We start from the raw sequence: 18,074 nt of genomic DNA, 5'->3' as shown, positions 1-18,074 counted from the left end.
TTAGAGCTCATATGTCTTAATACATTTATTTGGCTTTTCTAAAAAAAAAAGGCTCATGGGGCATACACATTTTTGAAGAAGAAGCAGACATTCAACAATTTGAGTAATTTTCAAATTTACAATAGTCCAGTCAAGCTTGGAGAAAAATAATCTCAAATGGAGATAAGAAGACATGACTAGCTCTCAGTGTTTTGTTATCAGTTCTGGTATTAGAAAGCTTCAGGTGTCAGCCCCAGCATGTCTGGTACTTAGAAATAGCTATTAATTATTTCTACAAGCCATGTGTGTGCTACCTGCCCATGTTATGGAACACTCTCTAAATTTAAGGTTCAGTAATACGTGTGATGGAACCTTCAAAACAAGGCATGTTAATAAGAACTGTGACGTCGCTTAACAAGAGAAACATACCACTGGGGGAGGTATGTAAATGGTTCGAAAGCTCTCTTCTGGGTCTGCACAGCTCACCACTCCCCTGCCTCACCTATGGTCACCACAGTGAGAAGTTTGCTCGCAGACCAGTACTCAGAAGTACATGAATGTACCTAGTCCCTCAGCCTCTTTCTAAATAGTGACAGTGAACTGCTGGAAGCGTTGGTTTTCTGCCTAAAGTAATAAACCATACTTCGATGCTCTCCAGTCAGCCTGTGTAAGTGAACGCTCTTCCTAACTGATCCTCTGAAGCAGTTTGCTAACGAACTAAAGGCTGTCCAAACAATCTAAACCGCTTATTGAACAATCATCAGGAAAAAAAAAAATGATCTTCACACGGTAAACACACCAGATTGTCTAATTAATCACTACCTGCTGCTGTTCGAGCGAAATAACATGTTTTAGGAATCTAGAATTAACCGGAGAGTGCCATAATCACACGGGGTATTCGGAGATTACAAATTTATAAAAATCACACAGAGAATGACAGGGAGGCTGTAAACGTTCATCTCCTTTCACTGCCTAGAAATCGTGCTCTCACCGGCTCATTCACATAATACATGTGGACACGGACGCCGCTGGATCTCATTTTCCAGCGAGTGGGTACATGTACACAGCAAGTTCATTCCTAAGGGCATCCGATTTCCTGATGCAGTTACACATATAAAACTGACCGGCTTTCGTGCACATCAGGCTGCCTCTCAGCCCACGGAAGACACATAAGAAGCAAAGACAGACAAAAGGCAGCTCTGTGACACAGAGAGCGTCTTACCATAAACTGCACATTGTCAAATCCGTTAGCCATCAGGTGGTTCTCGTACTGAGGTAGCCCAATGCTTTCCAACCATTGTCCCACTGTTTGGACAGGGCATCTGGGTCCTGAAAGAGGATGAAGAGGGAAGCGTTTAAGCAAGGAGTAGCCATCCACGGGGTAATAGCGGTAGTCCTGGGCTGAGAGGTGGCATTGCCACATCATGCTCCGGGGAAAGTTGCTATCAAAGGAGCCCGCCAGCTTGACAGATGAACGTTCCCAGCGAGAGAGCAAAGTCAGAAGTAAAACATAGTTTGCCAGGCAGGCTGTGGAGTATGACTTGATCCTAGCTCCACATTTTCTTACATATTAATCTTTACTACCGACCAGGACATCATACAGCCACCAAAACCAGGCAGCAGAAGAAGGCATATCAAGCTGTCAGCTCAGGCTAGGCTGCGTTCTATGTGATTGTTGGAGTACTCCACAATGAGCCAGGCACGGCCAGCAGCCAGAAGTCTTTTTATCAAGTACTCCTACACTCATCAGTATGCAGCTCCCGGCTCCGTGCTCCCCCTCGCTGGCTCCCCTTCATTACCCAGCCCAGGCTACACCTCGCATTTTCAATAATAGCCATCAGATAAGGCAGATTTTTTTTTTGTCTGCAAGCTGTAAGCCTGCTGCTGCTGCTGCTCCCTCCTACACACCCATCCAAGCGTCAATCTTGAATGATGAGAGCAGTCAAAACAAATGCAGAAAATAGCAAGATTCCAAAGCAAACCAAAGTGCTTCAATCTGAATTGAATCTTCATACTGGTTATACGTTACCGGGCTATTTGTTGTGGAATTTTACGTTTCAAAAGACACCAGGAAATGCAAAGCTTTAACTATAGCTTCTAGCAGAACTCACTACAGGTTCCCTTTTTCCTTTTCTTTTCTTCCTTTTTCTTTCCTTTCTACTTCATTCAGTGCAGCATAGATCAATGTTTCTGATTTAAAGCTTTACAGTGTTTGGAGAACAATCGTTCTCCTTCTTTACCGTGCCACGTCAACATGAACCTCTCGGAGATTTTTATTTCTTTTTGAATTACTGCAAGATAACACAAGCTGCATCACAGTCTCGAAGTCAAGATAATTCATTTCATGTTTGCGGGGCTTCTTCCAAACAAAAATATTATTAGGCACAAGAAATACTTCTCTCCTCCGATGTGTATAACCTCATCTACCAGGGTTCCCTGTAAATTAGCTGTAAAGGTAACATTGCTGGGTAGAATTTTTTTAATAAAGAAGAAGAGCCCTAACTAGAAACAATTCACGAAGTGTTTCACACAGATGCAAATGTGTGAGTTTTCCTGAATGGCAGAGAGGCTGAGTAATTTATTTAATAATTGAGAGAAATAAGAGATGAATAATAGAACCCATAGGACTAGATCTCATCAGAAAGAACAGACTCTTACTTAAGTTCAGGAAAGAACTTGCAGCAAGGTTCATCTAATTTCCGTTTTACCACAGGAATCCCTGTCACGGTGTTCCTGGAAGAATATCATGTAATTTATGCTTGAATACTGCCTGTAACAGAATTCTTACTACTTATCGAGAAGCCTCCACTTGTTATAAAGATATCTTGCTTCCTACTTGACTCCTACTCACTGGCTCCAGCTCTGCCGTTGGAGTCACACAGATTGGGAATGGTCCCTTTCCCACATTAAAGTGCTTTAATAATTAAAGATAACGCTCATCCCCTCAGAACAGTGCCTGGCACATAGTAAGTGCTCAATACATATTTCTTGAATAAATGAAACATCGTTTTTCTTCATTCCCCAAACCTTATCTTTCTCTGTTTCTTCTCTCGGTTTAAGAAGAACACTGTCAACCTTCCTGACATACAGACACTAAACTTGAAAACATCTGGCACTCCCTCTTTCGCTGCTGACCTCCATTCCTGAGTTCCAGTCACCCCTCACCATAGTGTCTCTGGCATCTATTTCCTTGATTTTATTTCTGTTTGTGGCACTTCCGTCCACTGTATTCTGCTCTCTTAGCTCAGGACCACCCGGCATAATCCAACAATGGCTTCTCTATTCGTCTTCTCAACTCAGATATTTTTTAAATCTATGCTATATGAGGGTGTCAGAATAAGTTCTCTAAGATACCATTTTATTATTCCCTTTTCCAAAACCCTTCCATGGTTTTCAGGTAGCTCCAACATAAACTCCCAATTCCTTTGATAACATGTTGGGGTCTTCGTGATCTATTACCAGTCATCTATCTTCACTTCCCTTTCCCAGTGCTCCAGTCAAGGGGCATTGCTGGCTGGTCTCTAAGGCAACTTGTAACACACTGTGGCTGGTTTTGTTATGTCCTCGCGTTTCTGCCCCTTCATCAACTTTGGATCACATGACACTCCTTTATGAAACCTTTTCTAATTCCACTTACCAGGACTAAATCTCTTCCTCATCTGTCTTAAGTGGCAGCTTTAGAGTCTCTAGTATAACAAATATTTTCTGTCTAACATTACAGTTATTTGTTTATGAGACTTATATCTTGAACATAGGAATATGTCTTGCTAATATTACACATAGTAAGAAGTCAGTATGAACCTACTATACCACATAATCTAATTTTCATTTCACATTCCAAACTATGTAAAATCCTCCTAATTTTGACTTAAAAATTTGTTTTTTTGTTTTTCTATCTATCCCAAGTACCTGAATTCTTTATCAAAGAAGATAGTTGGGTTTCAAAATAAAATTTTCAGGTATGGATTTTTGTTTATCATCTTCATCCTCTCTTTTATTTGATGATAATATATCCCTAATTGGTTCTAAATCCCATCAGAAAGTCAAAAAGGTTATAGCACTTTAGAAATTAGAAATCCATTTTTTTTCCAGACATCAAATTTAAGAGATTCTGGTTGTTCAACATCCCCTGTATAAGAAGTTCAAAACATAATACTATCTGTCTTTGACCAGCTCTAAAGGTGGTAATGAGATGGAGCAAAGGCAAGTATCAATTATAGCTTCTCCTAGGGTCACAGACATAATGTTCTTCCTGATCATTTTTAATTAGTAGGTAGATAAGCTACACAAAGCTTGAACAAACACCATAATAATGTTTTGGCTTGGTAAGACATATGCTGATTGGTCAGCTCCTAAAAACCCCATCTCATCTCTTAAGATGCATACCAGGACCCAAGTACATAGAAGAATGTCACACACATCTTAGGCTTCAAATCATCTTTGTTGAAAGAAAGAAAAAGAAAGAGAGAGAGAGAGAGAGAGAGAGAGAGAGAGAGAGAGAGAGAGAGAGAGAGAGAGAGAGACATTGGAAACGACTGTCACAAAATTTTCATTTCTTAATATCTATCTATCTATCTTTCTATCTATCTATCTATCTATCTATCTATCTATCTATCTATCTATCTATCTATCTATCTATGTGTGATTATGTCAAGGTCCAGACTGCTATATGAAAACATGGCTCAGAAAGAATACTAATTTCTAACTGCTTTACAAATCTTGACATAGACTGACTGATCTGATTTTTTTTAACTATTCAATCATTCAATTTCTACTCAGTAATTCTCATATGTTGGTGGAAGGTTATAATACAGGAGGGAAGCAAATTAGGAGAGAGTGGGGTAGTGGGAGTTGGTGAGGGAGAAGGAAGAAGAAGAAAGAGGCCTTGAGTCATGCTGTGGTTTTTGTTAAAGCATTTTCTCATGAACCAAACCTCTCAAAGACCGTGGTCCAGGTATGAAGATCATTTTTAAGAGTGCTTAAATACATTTTCAATTTACTTGAAATACTTACGGAGTTTTAAAATCCTTAAAGCGTAACAACGCATTATTGGGCAGGCACCTTCATTCAACTAGAACTTCCCTAAGTCCCAAAAGTGAGATAAGAGGGGGAAAGAAGCAACGAAGAGTTATTCAGGGCTACTCTGTCCTACGCAGTGTGGTGTGGATTATTCTCCCCATTAATAGGTAAGGGAATTGAAGCTCAGCGTGTGTGACGAAATCAGTAGTTTCCTCTGACACAGTCTTAAAAAATCCTTCTGGGGGTTCCACCTTGCAGAATGGCGATGTGAAGAGCTCCATGGACCCTGCCCCAAGCCAAACAAACATAACTGCTAAAAACTGTACAAAAACAAAACAGAACGACCATCTAGAGTCTCTGGAAATTGTCTCAAGAACATAGAGGACGAAGAGATATTTATTCAAGAAAATATACTAAAACTTGGTAAGAACAGAGAGAATTTATGGCACTGGCGCCATGACTTGTTTGCTCCCTCCCTTTGCTCCTCAGTTCACCTTGAAAGAGACTCCACTCTGAGTGGGTGTGCCCAAGCGGATGAGGCCCTGTCTCTCCTCAGCTCCCATCCATGGGGTATGATATCTTATCAAAAGAGGCAGGCTAGCGACATTTCTAACCCCCTCTAACTCCAAACTGCACAGGTTAAATTCCTGGTGAGTGAGGCTGTGATGGCATGGGTTCCTTTATTCATCCAGCCCCCAGTTGTAAAGTGGAGGCTCTGTCACGGTGGTGGCGGGCCGAGAATGGTGCGGCCCTCACTGCCCTCATCCCAGCTTAACTGTAGGGCTGAGGCTCCCTGCCCAGAAAAGCAAGCTGAGAAGGTGAGAAGACCAGAGGCTACCATCTCTGCCCAGTGCCCAGAACAGTGGTTCAAAGATTTGCCAAAGGGGAGAGTCAGTCGTTAGGTACAGAAAGCTCTAAAGCTCTATCCCAAGGAACTGATTTTATTTGAAATTGAGCATGAGGACGTTCAAGCCTAAGTGGGTTATTAAAAACAATGCCTATGTTTGTGATAAGCAATTAGAAGGAGACCAGTAGATGCATTGGGACAACAAGCTAAATGGCAGGCCAGCTGGTGTTAGAGAACCAGGAAAAGAGACGTTTAAGAAGTGCCCTACGAAAGACAGTTTGGGGAATAGAATCAACAATGTTGTAAAGATTGTGTAGGGTGTCAGATGGACACTTGTCTTATTAGGGAGACCACTTCATGGACTGTGTAGGTGCCTGACCACTGCAGTGTACACCTGAAGCTGAAGCTGAAGAATAATGAATGTCAGCTATAATTTAACATGTATTCAATATATATATAGTCACAGGATGTGGAGTAAAGCATAAGGAATGGAGTCAGTGGAACTGGGACAGCTATGTACGATGTCAGAGGGGTAGTAGATTGGGGGGAGGTTATCACTTTGTGAGGGGTGTAAGTGTCTAACTATTGCATTGTTTTGTACATCTGAAACTAATAAAAAGAAAACAAAAAAAATCTTACCATCATTGTATTTAACATTAAAAACAAACAAACAAACAAACAAACAAAAACAAGTGCCCTCCTGGAATTGGAACAAACTTCACAGGCTAACCTCAACAACTATTCCTCCCCAAATTTAACTGGACCAACTCTAGAACAATTCATACCTTCGGGAACTGTCAAAAACAATAGAGTGATCAACTGGCAATTCGTGGAGCCTAATATCTGGAAGTGATACCACATGAGGTATCGAGTTTAAAAGAAAGATTAGGGAAAGAGAGAAAGAGAGTGCTGCTATAACCACTGTTGTCCTAGGATGACTGGGCACATGGGCAAGTCTGTACCCTTGGATGGATAAATACCATGGGATAGAGTCATAAAATGGGATATTGCCTGACAATATGAAAAAATGAAGTGCTGACAGATGCTACAACACGGATGAACCTTGCAAACATTATGGTAAGTGACAGAAGCCAGTCACAAAATACCATGTATTATATGATTCCATTTATATGAAATGTCCAGAATATGCAAATCTATAAGAACATGAAGGAGATGACTGGTTGCCTAGGGCGAGGGAGAGGGGCTTGGGGTAAAAGGTGAGTGACTGTTAATGAATACAGGGCTTCTTTTTAGGATGATAAAAATGTTTTAAAATTGACTGTGGCAATAGTTGTACAACTCTGTGAATACACTAAAAAACCACTGAATTGTACAATTTAAATGGGTGAATTTAATCATATAAAAATTATTTATCAATAAATTTATAATTATTGAATAATAATAAAATTATAAAATAAAAATAACTCTTACGTTTTCCTTAAATTTATGAGAACATAACACACATACATAATTGCATGTAAGCATACACTGTTATTGTTTAAATATATTGGTACTTTTAGTGCTCTCTATTTTTTTCCTTTTTTCATTTTTTTGGTTACTTCTTTCCCCAGTCACTCCATACCATCTGTGTCATCCATTCCCTCCTCAAGGTAATTCATTTTAACAAACCAGTGTGTTTCTTTCATGTATTACCCACTGCCAAATCTCTTTCTTTCTCAAAAACACACATATAGGAACATACAAATATATATGCATATGTATATGATATGCATATGTGCAGGTATTTTTGGACATTGTTTCATAAAAATAGAATCATATTCACTCATTTTTCTGAGACTTACTTTTCTCATTCAACAAAGCCTTATGGAAATTCTACCAAGTAAATGATAAACTATAATTTATTTTTTTAAATAACTGCACAATAGTCCACAATGTGAGTGCGCTGTACTTCATTCATTTTTTTGGCCTGTTATCTCTAGGACCACCCCTTCCTTTTCTTTTTAAAAACTTTGTATTTTGAGGTAATTTTAGATTCACATGCAATTATATGACATAATAAGAGAGAAACTCTGTATAGATTTCACCCAGTTTTCTCGATTGGTAACATCTTGTACACCTATAGTATATCACAACCAGGCAATTGGCGTTGATAAAATCCATTGATCTTATTCAGATTTCACCAGTTTTACATGCGTTCATTTGTGACTGTGTGAGTGTGAGTGTGTGTGTGTGTGTGTGTGTGTGTGTGTGTGTGTGTGTGTTCAGTTCCATGCAATTTTATCGCATGTAGATCATGTGACCATTACCATGGTCAAGATAAAGGTAGTACTGGGCCGGCCTAGTGGCGCGATGGTTAAGAGCTGGCTTGGGATGCCAGAGGACCCCGGTTCAGATTCCACATATGAGGGCCAGTGACACTGCCCTCTAAGATGCTGAACAACAGCTCAACCTGGAGCTAGGCTGCCATGAGTTGCCGGCGACAGGGTAGGCTGCAGCCCATGCTGCAGTGGGTTGCCATGGGCTACCGTGTGTAGCCAACAGCCAGTGTGAGAGGCCAGCAGCCGCCGTGAGCAGCAGTCCAGAAGCCGGCAACTGATTTGCCTTGCCTGGGAGGAGCGCAATGATGGTGCCAACTTGGGCCAGTGAAGCAACGTCCTCCACAACTAGACTGAAGAACAAAACGACAGCAACTTGTCTGTTCCCCTTCCCCCAATTCCCCAATAAAAAAATCTTTAAAAAAAAAAAAAGATAAAGGTAGTACCATCACAAGGATCCTTCCTGCTATTCTTTTATAGACATGGTCATCTCCCTCCCTCTCCCACTAGCAACTACTAAAATGTTCTTCATCTTTATCATTTTGTCATTTCAAGAATGTTATATGCATCATTTAGTATGTAAGCTTTAGGATTTTTGACCAGCATAATTCCCTGGAAATCTATACAAGTTATCCCATGTATCAATAGCTCCTTTCTTTTTATTGCGGAGTAGTATTCCATGATATGGATGTACCACAGTTTGCTTAATAATTCACCTACTGAAAGACATCTGGGTTGCATCTAGCTTCTAGCGATTATTAATAATGTCATTATGATGATTAGTATGCAGGTTTTTGTGTGAACATAAGTTTCCATTACTCTGTGATAAATGTCTAAAAGTACAATTGCTGGGTCATATGGTCAACACTTTTCATTTTATAATAAACTGTTATGTTCTTTTCCAGAGTGCTTGGATCATTTTGCATTCTCACCAGCAATGTATGAGATATCAAGTTTCTTTGTATCTTCACCAGAATTTGGTGTAATCACTATTTTTTTAATTTTAGCCATTCTGATAGGTGTGTAGTAATATAATACTTCCTTGTGGTTTTAATTTGCATCCCCTCATGGCTAATGATGTTGAACACATTTTTATGGTTTATTTGCTGTCTGCATATCCTTTTTGGTAAAATGTCTGTTTATGCCTTTTGCCTATTTTCTAACTGGATTGTTTGATTTTGTGTTGTTGAATTTTGAAAGCTCTTTATATATTTTAGATACAAAGTATTTGTTGGATTTTTTATTTGCAAATATTTTCTACTAGTCTATATATAGTCTCTCTTCCATTTCCTGCAGAGATAAAATTTTCAATTTGATGAAGTCCAATTTATTAATTTTTACTTTTATGGATTATGATTTTGGTGTCTACCCATTATTTTTAGCTTTTTAAAATGATCATTAAAATATGTCTATTATAACTATCCTATAATTGCAATTATTTTTTAATCTAGAATTTAAAAATACTACAATCTAGTGGTTTACACTTTAAAGGACAAATACAATGACAGTCATGTTTGACTTTAATCATTTCATGTTACTTTATGTTTATATTCATTTACATTTTTGTTTCCTTATTTTCCTTTTCTTCATTTTTGTTAGTTTGGTGACATTTCTAGTCATGCCATTTTCTCTTTTTAACTTTGAGATTTTATGATACTTCTCCACCCATTCATGGTTCCTTTACTTTTCTCTGCTCTAAATATGAAACATTTTTTGATAATTATTTGAAAATAAGATATCAACTTTTTCCCAAGTCATGACATTTTGTTACTGTCCTACTCCAGTAAAATTAGACCTTCAGAATATTTTTTCTCCTCTACTCTCCCTTTACTAAAACCAAATTTCCAAAATGCTTTTCCATTACCTATCTGCCCCATTCCCAACCAATTCTTAGGTTTTGCTGATAAACATTTAGAAAATTTTGTTCTATTCTATTACTAGAATTTTTTATAGTACACTCCTTCTATTTAATGAACCTTTATTTAACATTTATGTTGAATATTCCCTATGTGTTTATTGTATCAATTTGGATTTTATTACTGTAAGAATTCATTGATCACTATTGTTTTCTATATCCTTATAACCTACTCCATCTTGAGGTTCCTGTTTTCATTTGCAGTTTTATTAAACTACCTTCTCATTTACTCAGAAAAATTTTGAACTGAATGAAAGCAAAAGTACAGCATATCAAAATTTGTGAGATATAGTTAAAGTGGTACTTACAGAGAAATTTATAGCATTAAATGCCTATATTCGAAAGAAAGAAAATTTCAAATGAATAATCTCAGTACCTACCTTAAGAAATGAGAAAAAGGGAAAACAAAACCCTAAAAGTAAGCATAAATAAGAAAATAAATGGAAATAAAGAAAAAAGAAAAATCAATAGAAAATAATCAAAGGAACTGAAAGCTATTATTTGAGATAATCAATAAAACTAATAGAGTGCTAGTCAGGTTAATCAGGAAAAAAAGGAGAATATGTAATTTACCAATATCAAGAATGGGAGAAGTGATAACCCTACAGATTCTATAGACATTAAAAAGGATAATAAAGAAATAAGAATAATTTCATACCAATAAACTCCAAAACTAGGTGAAACAAAGAAAGTTATAAAAGATACAACTATCAAAGCTCACTCATGAAGAGCTTACTAACTGAATATCTCTCTAGGAAAGTAATTAAATTGTATTTATAGTTAAAACCTTGCACAAAGAAAACCCTAGGCCTCATTAATGGGTTCAATGGTGAATTCTACCAAACATATAAGGAAGAAATAATACCAATTCTATATAAACTCTTTCAGAAAACTGAAAAAAATAACTTGCCAATTTATTCCATGAGGTCAGCATTACTCTGATACCAAAATCAGACAAAGATATTATGAGAAAAGAAAACTACAGACCAATGTTTCTCATGCAAATAGTATTCAGTAATATAAAGATAATAAAACATGGGTCAAATATATGATGATGGAAGGAGAACTGACACTGGATGGTGAACACACAATGTGATATATAGATGATGTATTACAGAATTGTACACCTGAAACCTATGCAACTTTACCAACAACTGTCATCCCAATAAACTTTAATTAAAAAAAAATAAGAAAGCTAAAACACAACCAAGTTGGGTTTATCCCAATAATGCAAGATTTCTCTAACATTAAAGAACCAATTAATATAACTCACCATATTAACTACTAAAGAAAAACCATATAATCCTCAAAGCAGATGCAGAAAAAATGTCCTTTGGCAAAATCCAACAACCATTCCTCATAAAAACTCTTGGCAAAAACACTCTCAGAAAACTTGAGAGGAATTTCAGACCTGAGAAAAGGCATCTTGAAGCATTTAATTGTGAAAGATTGAATGCTTTCCTGCTCAGTTCAGAAAACAAGGCAAGGATGTCTACTCTCACCACTTCTGTCTAACATTGGACTGGAATTCTAGCCAGCACAATAAATGAAAAATAAATAAAATGTCCAGATAGAAAGGAATAAGAAAAACAGTTTTTGTTCACAATATGACATGATTATCTATGTATAAAATCCTATGAGATCCGCCAGAATAGGTAAGTTTAACAAGGTTGCAGGATACAAGATCAATATATAAAAATCAATTGTATTTCTTTATACTAACAAGAAACAGAAGTTCAAATAAATAGCATAATTTATAATAGCATATAAAACAGGAAATTCTAAGGAATAAATCTGTCAAAAATGTGCCAGACCTGTACACTTACAATTATAAAACATTGCTGAAAGAAATCATATAGGACCTAAATAAATAGTAAGATAAGTCACATTCACAGATTGAAAAACTGAACATTGTTTAACATGTCATTTCTTCCCAAATTTATCAACAGATTCAATGCAATCCCAGTCAAACTCCTAGGAGGCTTAAAAAGGTTTTTTTCCTGGAAATTGTCAAGCTTCTCCCAAAATTCATATAGAAATGCAAAGGACCAAGAATAACCAAAATAACTCTGAGAAAGGACAAAATTGGAGAAGGTACACTATTGGGGTGTCAGAAAAGTCATGACGCATTTTTGCGATTGAAAAACATAGAAAAATACGTCATGACTTTTCCGACAACCCAATACTTGACTTTAAGACAATATAAAGCTATGGTCATCAACACAGTGGGGTGTTGGCCTTAAGATAGACAACTAGAGCAATAGAACAGAATAGAGGGTTTAGAAATAGGTGGACATGGAGAAGGACAATTGATTTTTGACAAAGGTAAAAAGGCAGTTCTGTGGGAAAAGGAGAGATTTTTCAATGAATCATGCTGGAACAACTGGAGATCCATATGCAAAAAAAAATTTTTTTAAAGATTTCAATCCATATCTTGCACTATATATAAAAATGTGCTCAAAATATATCAGTTCTAAATGTAAAAATCTAAAACTATAAAACTGTTAGAAGAAAATTAGGGGAAAAAATTTAGAAAAAAATCTTGAACTTGGGTTAAGCAACAGAAGCACAATTCTAAAAGAAAAAAAATGATCATTAGAATTTAAAAATTTAGAATTTAAAATCCAAATTTAAAAATTCTACTCTTTGAAAGACACTGTTATGAGAATGAAAGGACAAACTGCTGAGTAGAAGAAAACTTTTGCAAATTATGTCTGAGGACAGACTTGTATCCAGAATATATAACAAACTCAAAACTTAGTAATAAGGAAACAACAAATCATTTTTTTTAATGGGCAAAAGATTTGAACAGACACTTTACCAGAGAAGACATATGGATGGCAAATAAGCACATGAAAAAATGTCCATCATTTAAACATTAGGAAAATGCAAATGAAAATCATAATATGATGTCACTTATTAGAATGTCTAAAATTAAAAAGGCTGATCACACCAAGGGTTGACAATGATGTGGACCAACTGGGACTCTCAAGACACCATCGGTGGGAATGTAAAATGGCACACCCACTTTGGGAAATCGTTTTTTAAGAAGTCAAATATAATCTGCTACATGACCCAGCTATGTGTATTATACTGCTGAGTATTTACCCAAGAGAACAGAAGTGTAGGCCATATGGAGGCTTATACATGAAAGTTCATAGCAGCCAACAACTGGAAACAGCAGGAATGTCCACTACCGGGTGAACAGCTGAAAAAATTGTAGCATATTCATATAATATTACTTAGCAATACAAAGGGAAAAATGCATGCATGTATCACATGGACAAGTGTAAAAATAATCCTGCAGTGTTAAAGAAATCAGATCCCGCCCCCCCCCAAAAAAAACAACCCTGCATTTTGTATGATTCCATTTACATAAAATTCAAGGGAATGCCAAGTTATGGACAGTGATGGAAAATAGATCAGTGACTACTTGAGAATGGGAAGGAGAGTGGAAGGAATCACCAAGGGGCATGAGGAAACTTTGGGAGGCGATCGGTGTTTATTTGCTTGATTGTGGTGATGGTTTCACAAGTGTACGTGCATGCATATGTCAAACATCAAACTGTACTCTTTAAATGTGTGCAGTTTATTGTCGGTCAATTAGACCTCAAGAAACCTAGCTTTAAACGTTTTTTAAAAGGTAGAAAAAGGGGGAAAAATGGCAAGGGAGGAAAGTGACTTATTTTAGATAAAATTGTCTGGGAATGTCTCTCTGAAAAGGTGAAATTTGAACAGAGACTGGAAGGTAGTGAGGGAGACAGCCGTTCTGGTGTCTATGAAGAAAGAATTTGAGGCAGTGGGGAAAATAAGTCCGAAGTCCAATATCCTACCCTGTATTGTAATGGCACAGTAATACTGGAGGGCGGAGTACTAGCTTAATTTTGACAAGTTTTTAACTGTTCTCACTGTATATTGTGTAGCCACTGATGGTCTAGGAGACTGAGATAAATGTGTAATTATTCCAGGATACTGTCTGAAAACTGTTATAATTGTATTAAGTTCAATCCATAATATCAGTTTAGGTTTCTAAAATTAATTTTCTCTTTTAAAAGTAGAAGGCAGCTAATATTCTCATTAATTTCAGACATCTCCTAATTGGGTTCTAGCTAACTGGGGGAGAGGATGCCTCTTTCAAATTTTATTCATTCCTTCAGCATTGACTTAAGCAAATACTTATAAAGTATCTCTCGTTCCAAGCATTTTGCTAGGAGGTAGGGATATAGCTTTGAACATCTCTGCACATAGGCGATTTATAGGCGAGTGGAGAAAACTGGTCTACCATTCACAAAATGTCATTTGAGATTAGAGGAATTAAAACTTAGAAACATGACTTTTTATTGTGACCATAGAGAAGAGAAATGAACTTGAGAAAACTGCTTAAGTGACTCCAGGTTCCATGAGCAAAAGAGCAACTTAATACACTGTTTCAGAAGGTGCTACCAGATGAAACGGATGAAACAGTTACTGTGGGAAACTGATTTGGCCAAGGCGGCAGTTATCACATTCATTAAGTAGGAAAATGGCATTTAGGAAGGGATAAAGGAGAGCCTCTGGAAGAGTGGAAGGAAGGAAGGAAGGAAGGAAGGAAGGAAGGAAGGAAGGAAGGAAGGAAGGAAGGAAGGAAGGAAGGAAATAAGAAACTGGCTAACCCCTCAAAAAGGTAATAAATACCTGTTTATCCTCTCAAGGTAACTGACATATCAAAGTAACTGACAAAAGGCACATGTTTTTCAACGACTCTGAGTCTTTCCAGTGATCTAAACCATATACCAAGAAAGGGAGCTTATATTTATTGATCACCTACTACGTGTCTGGCCTTTGAAATATGTTATCTTATTATGTAAAATAATACCAATTGTGCATTTACTGTGGTCAGATTCTAAACACTCTACTTGCATTTGCTCTAGTCCCTTCACGACAACCTTGTGAAGCGCCGCTGTTACCACTTCCTTTCACAAGGGTGGGTAGTAAGTTGTTTAAAGTCACCCAGTTAGACTAGAACCCTGGTCGCCTGGTCCCAGAGCAGGAGCTTTCAGCCACTACCCTCTACTGCTCCTCTGTTCCAGGTGCACAGGATGGGAAATGGCCCATTGTTGGGGGGGCCGAGTTCACCCGTACATGTGCCAGTGGGTTTGTTTTAAAAGGGTTTCCCAGTTTTTCTGTTTATTCTCCTTCCCGCCCTTCCTCTGACATTCATTGTTCTTGGATTCTAAAGTGTAAAGCAATGAGAAAAGGCAGGAGGAATAATGAGAGGTGGGAAAGGGGTAAATCCTATCACTTGGATATTTTTATTTCGCTATAACAGAGGGCTTTTCTGGGGCTCTGAACGATGGCAGCATCCAAGTCGTTTCCATACAGGGGCTCAGCCTCTCTGGGCTGCAGTGCTCAGACGCCTGTGCTGTGTGTCTACCAGGTGATGCTGCCTCGGAGTGCAGCACGGTGGGAGGCAGCCCAGACCCTGGTCCCAGTCTGCCCGGGTTTGAGTTTTGGCTCCCTTCCATTATATAAATATTTGCTGTTTCTATTCTTGAGATGGATCATGGAACAATAGAATGTACCATATTGCTGGGGTACATTTCTGGGGCTGAATTCTTCTTCAGTAAAGTGAGGGTGATACCTTGACCCACCTATCTTATGGTTTTGTTTAAAGCTAAAATGAAATAACATATGTGAGAAATCACTATGAATGGTGAACAGCTATTCAAATGTGAGGGACATATTGTTATTTTTACCGATATATTATCATCTTTACTGTAAGTAAAATACATCCTTGTGTCGTCCATTCGGTCCCTTAGTCACAGGGGCTGGTCCTGAGCCATCAGCACTTTCCCTTGCCCAGTTCTTTGTTTCCAACAGACAAAATGAATGGGGTGAGCAGACTGGCCAAATAACAGAGGGGAGCTAACTGTACTGTGATCAGAGTCCCCAAACCCATGATGTCATTAGGCGCTTTGTCTTATCTAATGCACTGATCACCAGGTCTTCAGCACCCAGCAACTTGGCCTTCACATCCATCTAAAGGCGGAAAGAGAAGAAAGAAGTGGAGGATCGACAGCAAGAAAGAATAGTGCATGTTCCTAGCTTCAAAATGGAAAAAAAAAAACAGGATTATTAGTGATTTATTCCAATATATTTCAAATAAAGCCTGGTCATTTTGAAGAGACTGGTAGAAAAGCCCACTGAATTTAGAAGGCTATGCCCACATCTGGGAGAGAAACAGCACGTTCAGCTAATGAGAGCGATGGTCTGTCTGTGAGCTTACTTTCCTGTCTTTTGTAGCTTATAATACAGGTGTAAGAAACGAGGAGTAAACAGTGTTCATTCATGCAGGAAAATCCTAACAACTTTTTTTTTAACTAAAAAGTATTTTTTCAATCCTAAATGTCCTCTGTGCTGAGAATTATAAATTACATATCTATTTTCCCTATGGAGAAAAACTGACAGTGAAAATTATCGGAACAGAGACAATGCAGTAAGAACAAGGTTTCTTCCATGGATAAAAGGACAGCCATGCTGAAATACAAAACAGAAAAGCAGAGCAGTGGTGGAAGACAGCAAGAGGGAAGAGGTTAGTCATTCCAAGAATTGTAGAATGTTGTGGGTCAACAGAGTTCCTGGATCAGAAAGCCAAGATTTAAGGAGGAAAATGTTCCAAGATTATGGTTTGGTGTTTAAATGCAAAGGGAAGTCAGGAAGCTCAGATTCAATTTTCCCTAAGGCCCTGAATTTTATTTTGAACTAAAAACTTCATGGAGCACTTAAGAAATACCAGCCTTTACAAAACAGATCTGACAACGTATGTGCGGGGATGTGGTTTAAAATAGGAAATGAAATTTAAGTCTAAAATGCTAAAAATCTTCTGGCAGACAACTATATATATGTGTATATATATATGCCATACCTGATTTAAAAAAATAGTAATTCCATTGATTTAGTTCTCATTTTCCCTTCTTTTAAGGCTTCTGGCAAATGTTTGAATCTTCTTTGAGAAGAAGCTGATTATAGCTTTAAGTCACTGAGGCCTCCTGTGTGCCAGTCACTGTGTTAGGCCCAGGGAGGGAAGGGAACCTGTCCCGCCCTCAAGGATCTTATAGTCTAGTGGGAAGAAAACCACCATGGAGGATGATGAAAGCTATAATGAAGATGTGTACAAAATATGCAAAATGTAGAAAGAAGGGAAGGATACTTAATTTGGTGTGGGTAGAGAGCTCAAGAGAGTATAGAAGAGTTCATTTCATCTGTGACTTGAAGATTTTGTAGGAATTTATGAGGCAAATAAAAGGAAGATGGTTTGGTTGTGATGATTAATTTTATGTGTTGACTTGGCTGGGTTAAGGGATGTTCAGAGAGCTAGTCAAACGATCATTTCTGGGCGTGTCTGTGAGGCTGTGTCTGGAGGAGGTTCCCACTTGAGCCTGTGGACTGAGTAAAGATCACCCTCACCACTGTGGGTGGGCATCATCCAACCTGCTGAGGGCCTATTAGAACGAAAAGTCCATGGAAGAGAGGATTTACTCTGCTGGAGGGAGACATTCTTCGTCTGCTTTCTGACATTCGTACTCCTGGCGTCTGGGCCTTCAAACTGGGACTAGCACCTACACAACACAGTGAGCATCCAAGATCCTCGGTCCTCTGGGCTCAGACTGAATGACACTGCTGGCTTTCCGGGTTCACCAGCATGCAGACAGCAGACTGTAAATCTTCTCTGTCTCCATAATCATGTGGGCTGATTCCTGTAATAAATCTCCTCGTATGTGTATCTATATATACATTCTACTTGTTCTGTCTCTGTGGACAATCCTGACTAATACAATGGTATTCCAGGCAGAGGGAACTGCATGAGGGAAAGGCATATTTGAATAAAAAAAATGATGAAAATGATTCGTTATTGCCACAATTCAAAGGTTATATGTGCATGTCTAAGCAGAAAAATGCCACAGGGAATGGGGTGAGATATGCAGGCTGGAGATAGGTAATCAAGGAACTTGTATGCCAAGAGAAAGAGTAACTATTTTCTTTCTCAAGAACAGAGAGA

At 38.0% G+C, this 18,074-nt stretch overlaps 1 protein-coding gene across 10 annotated transcripts in view; it reads right to left on the bottom strand.

The window, feature by feature from the left end:
• The window catches only part of ANKS1B (ankyrin repeat and sterile alpha motif domain containing 1B), a 985,090-nt gene that overhangs the window by 422,448 nt on the left and 544,568 nt on the right, over positions 1-18,074 (bottom strand). For 8 of the 10 annotated variants that reach the window (XM_019641719.1, XM_019641710.1, XM_019641706.1 and 5 more), the window contains one exon: positions 1,202-1,308. In XM_019641719.1, the coding sequence (XP_019497264.1) occupies positions 1,202-1,308 (107 nt within the window). Of the gene's footprint in view, positions 1-1,201; positions 1,816-18,074 lie in introns of those variants that run through there. The other 2 variants (XM_019641713.1, XM_019641714.1) reach the window with 2 other exon arrangements.

This window comes from Hipposideros armiger, unplaced genomic scaffold (genome assembly GCF_001890085.2).
Source record: "Hipposideros armiger isolate ML-2016 unplaced genomic scaffold, ASM189008v1 scaffold_63, whole genome shotgun sequence".
Lineage (NCBI taxonomy): Eukaryota > Metazoa > Chordata > Mammalia > Chiroptera > Hipposideridae > Hipposideros > Hipposideros armiger.
This window is presented reverse-complemented; position numbering and strand designations above follow the sequence as displayed.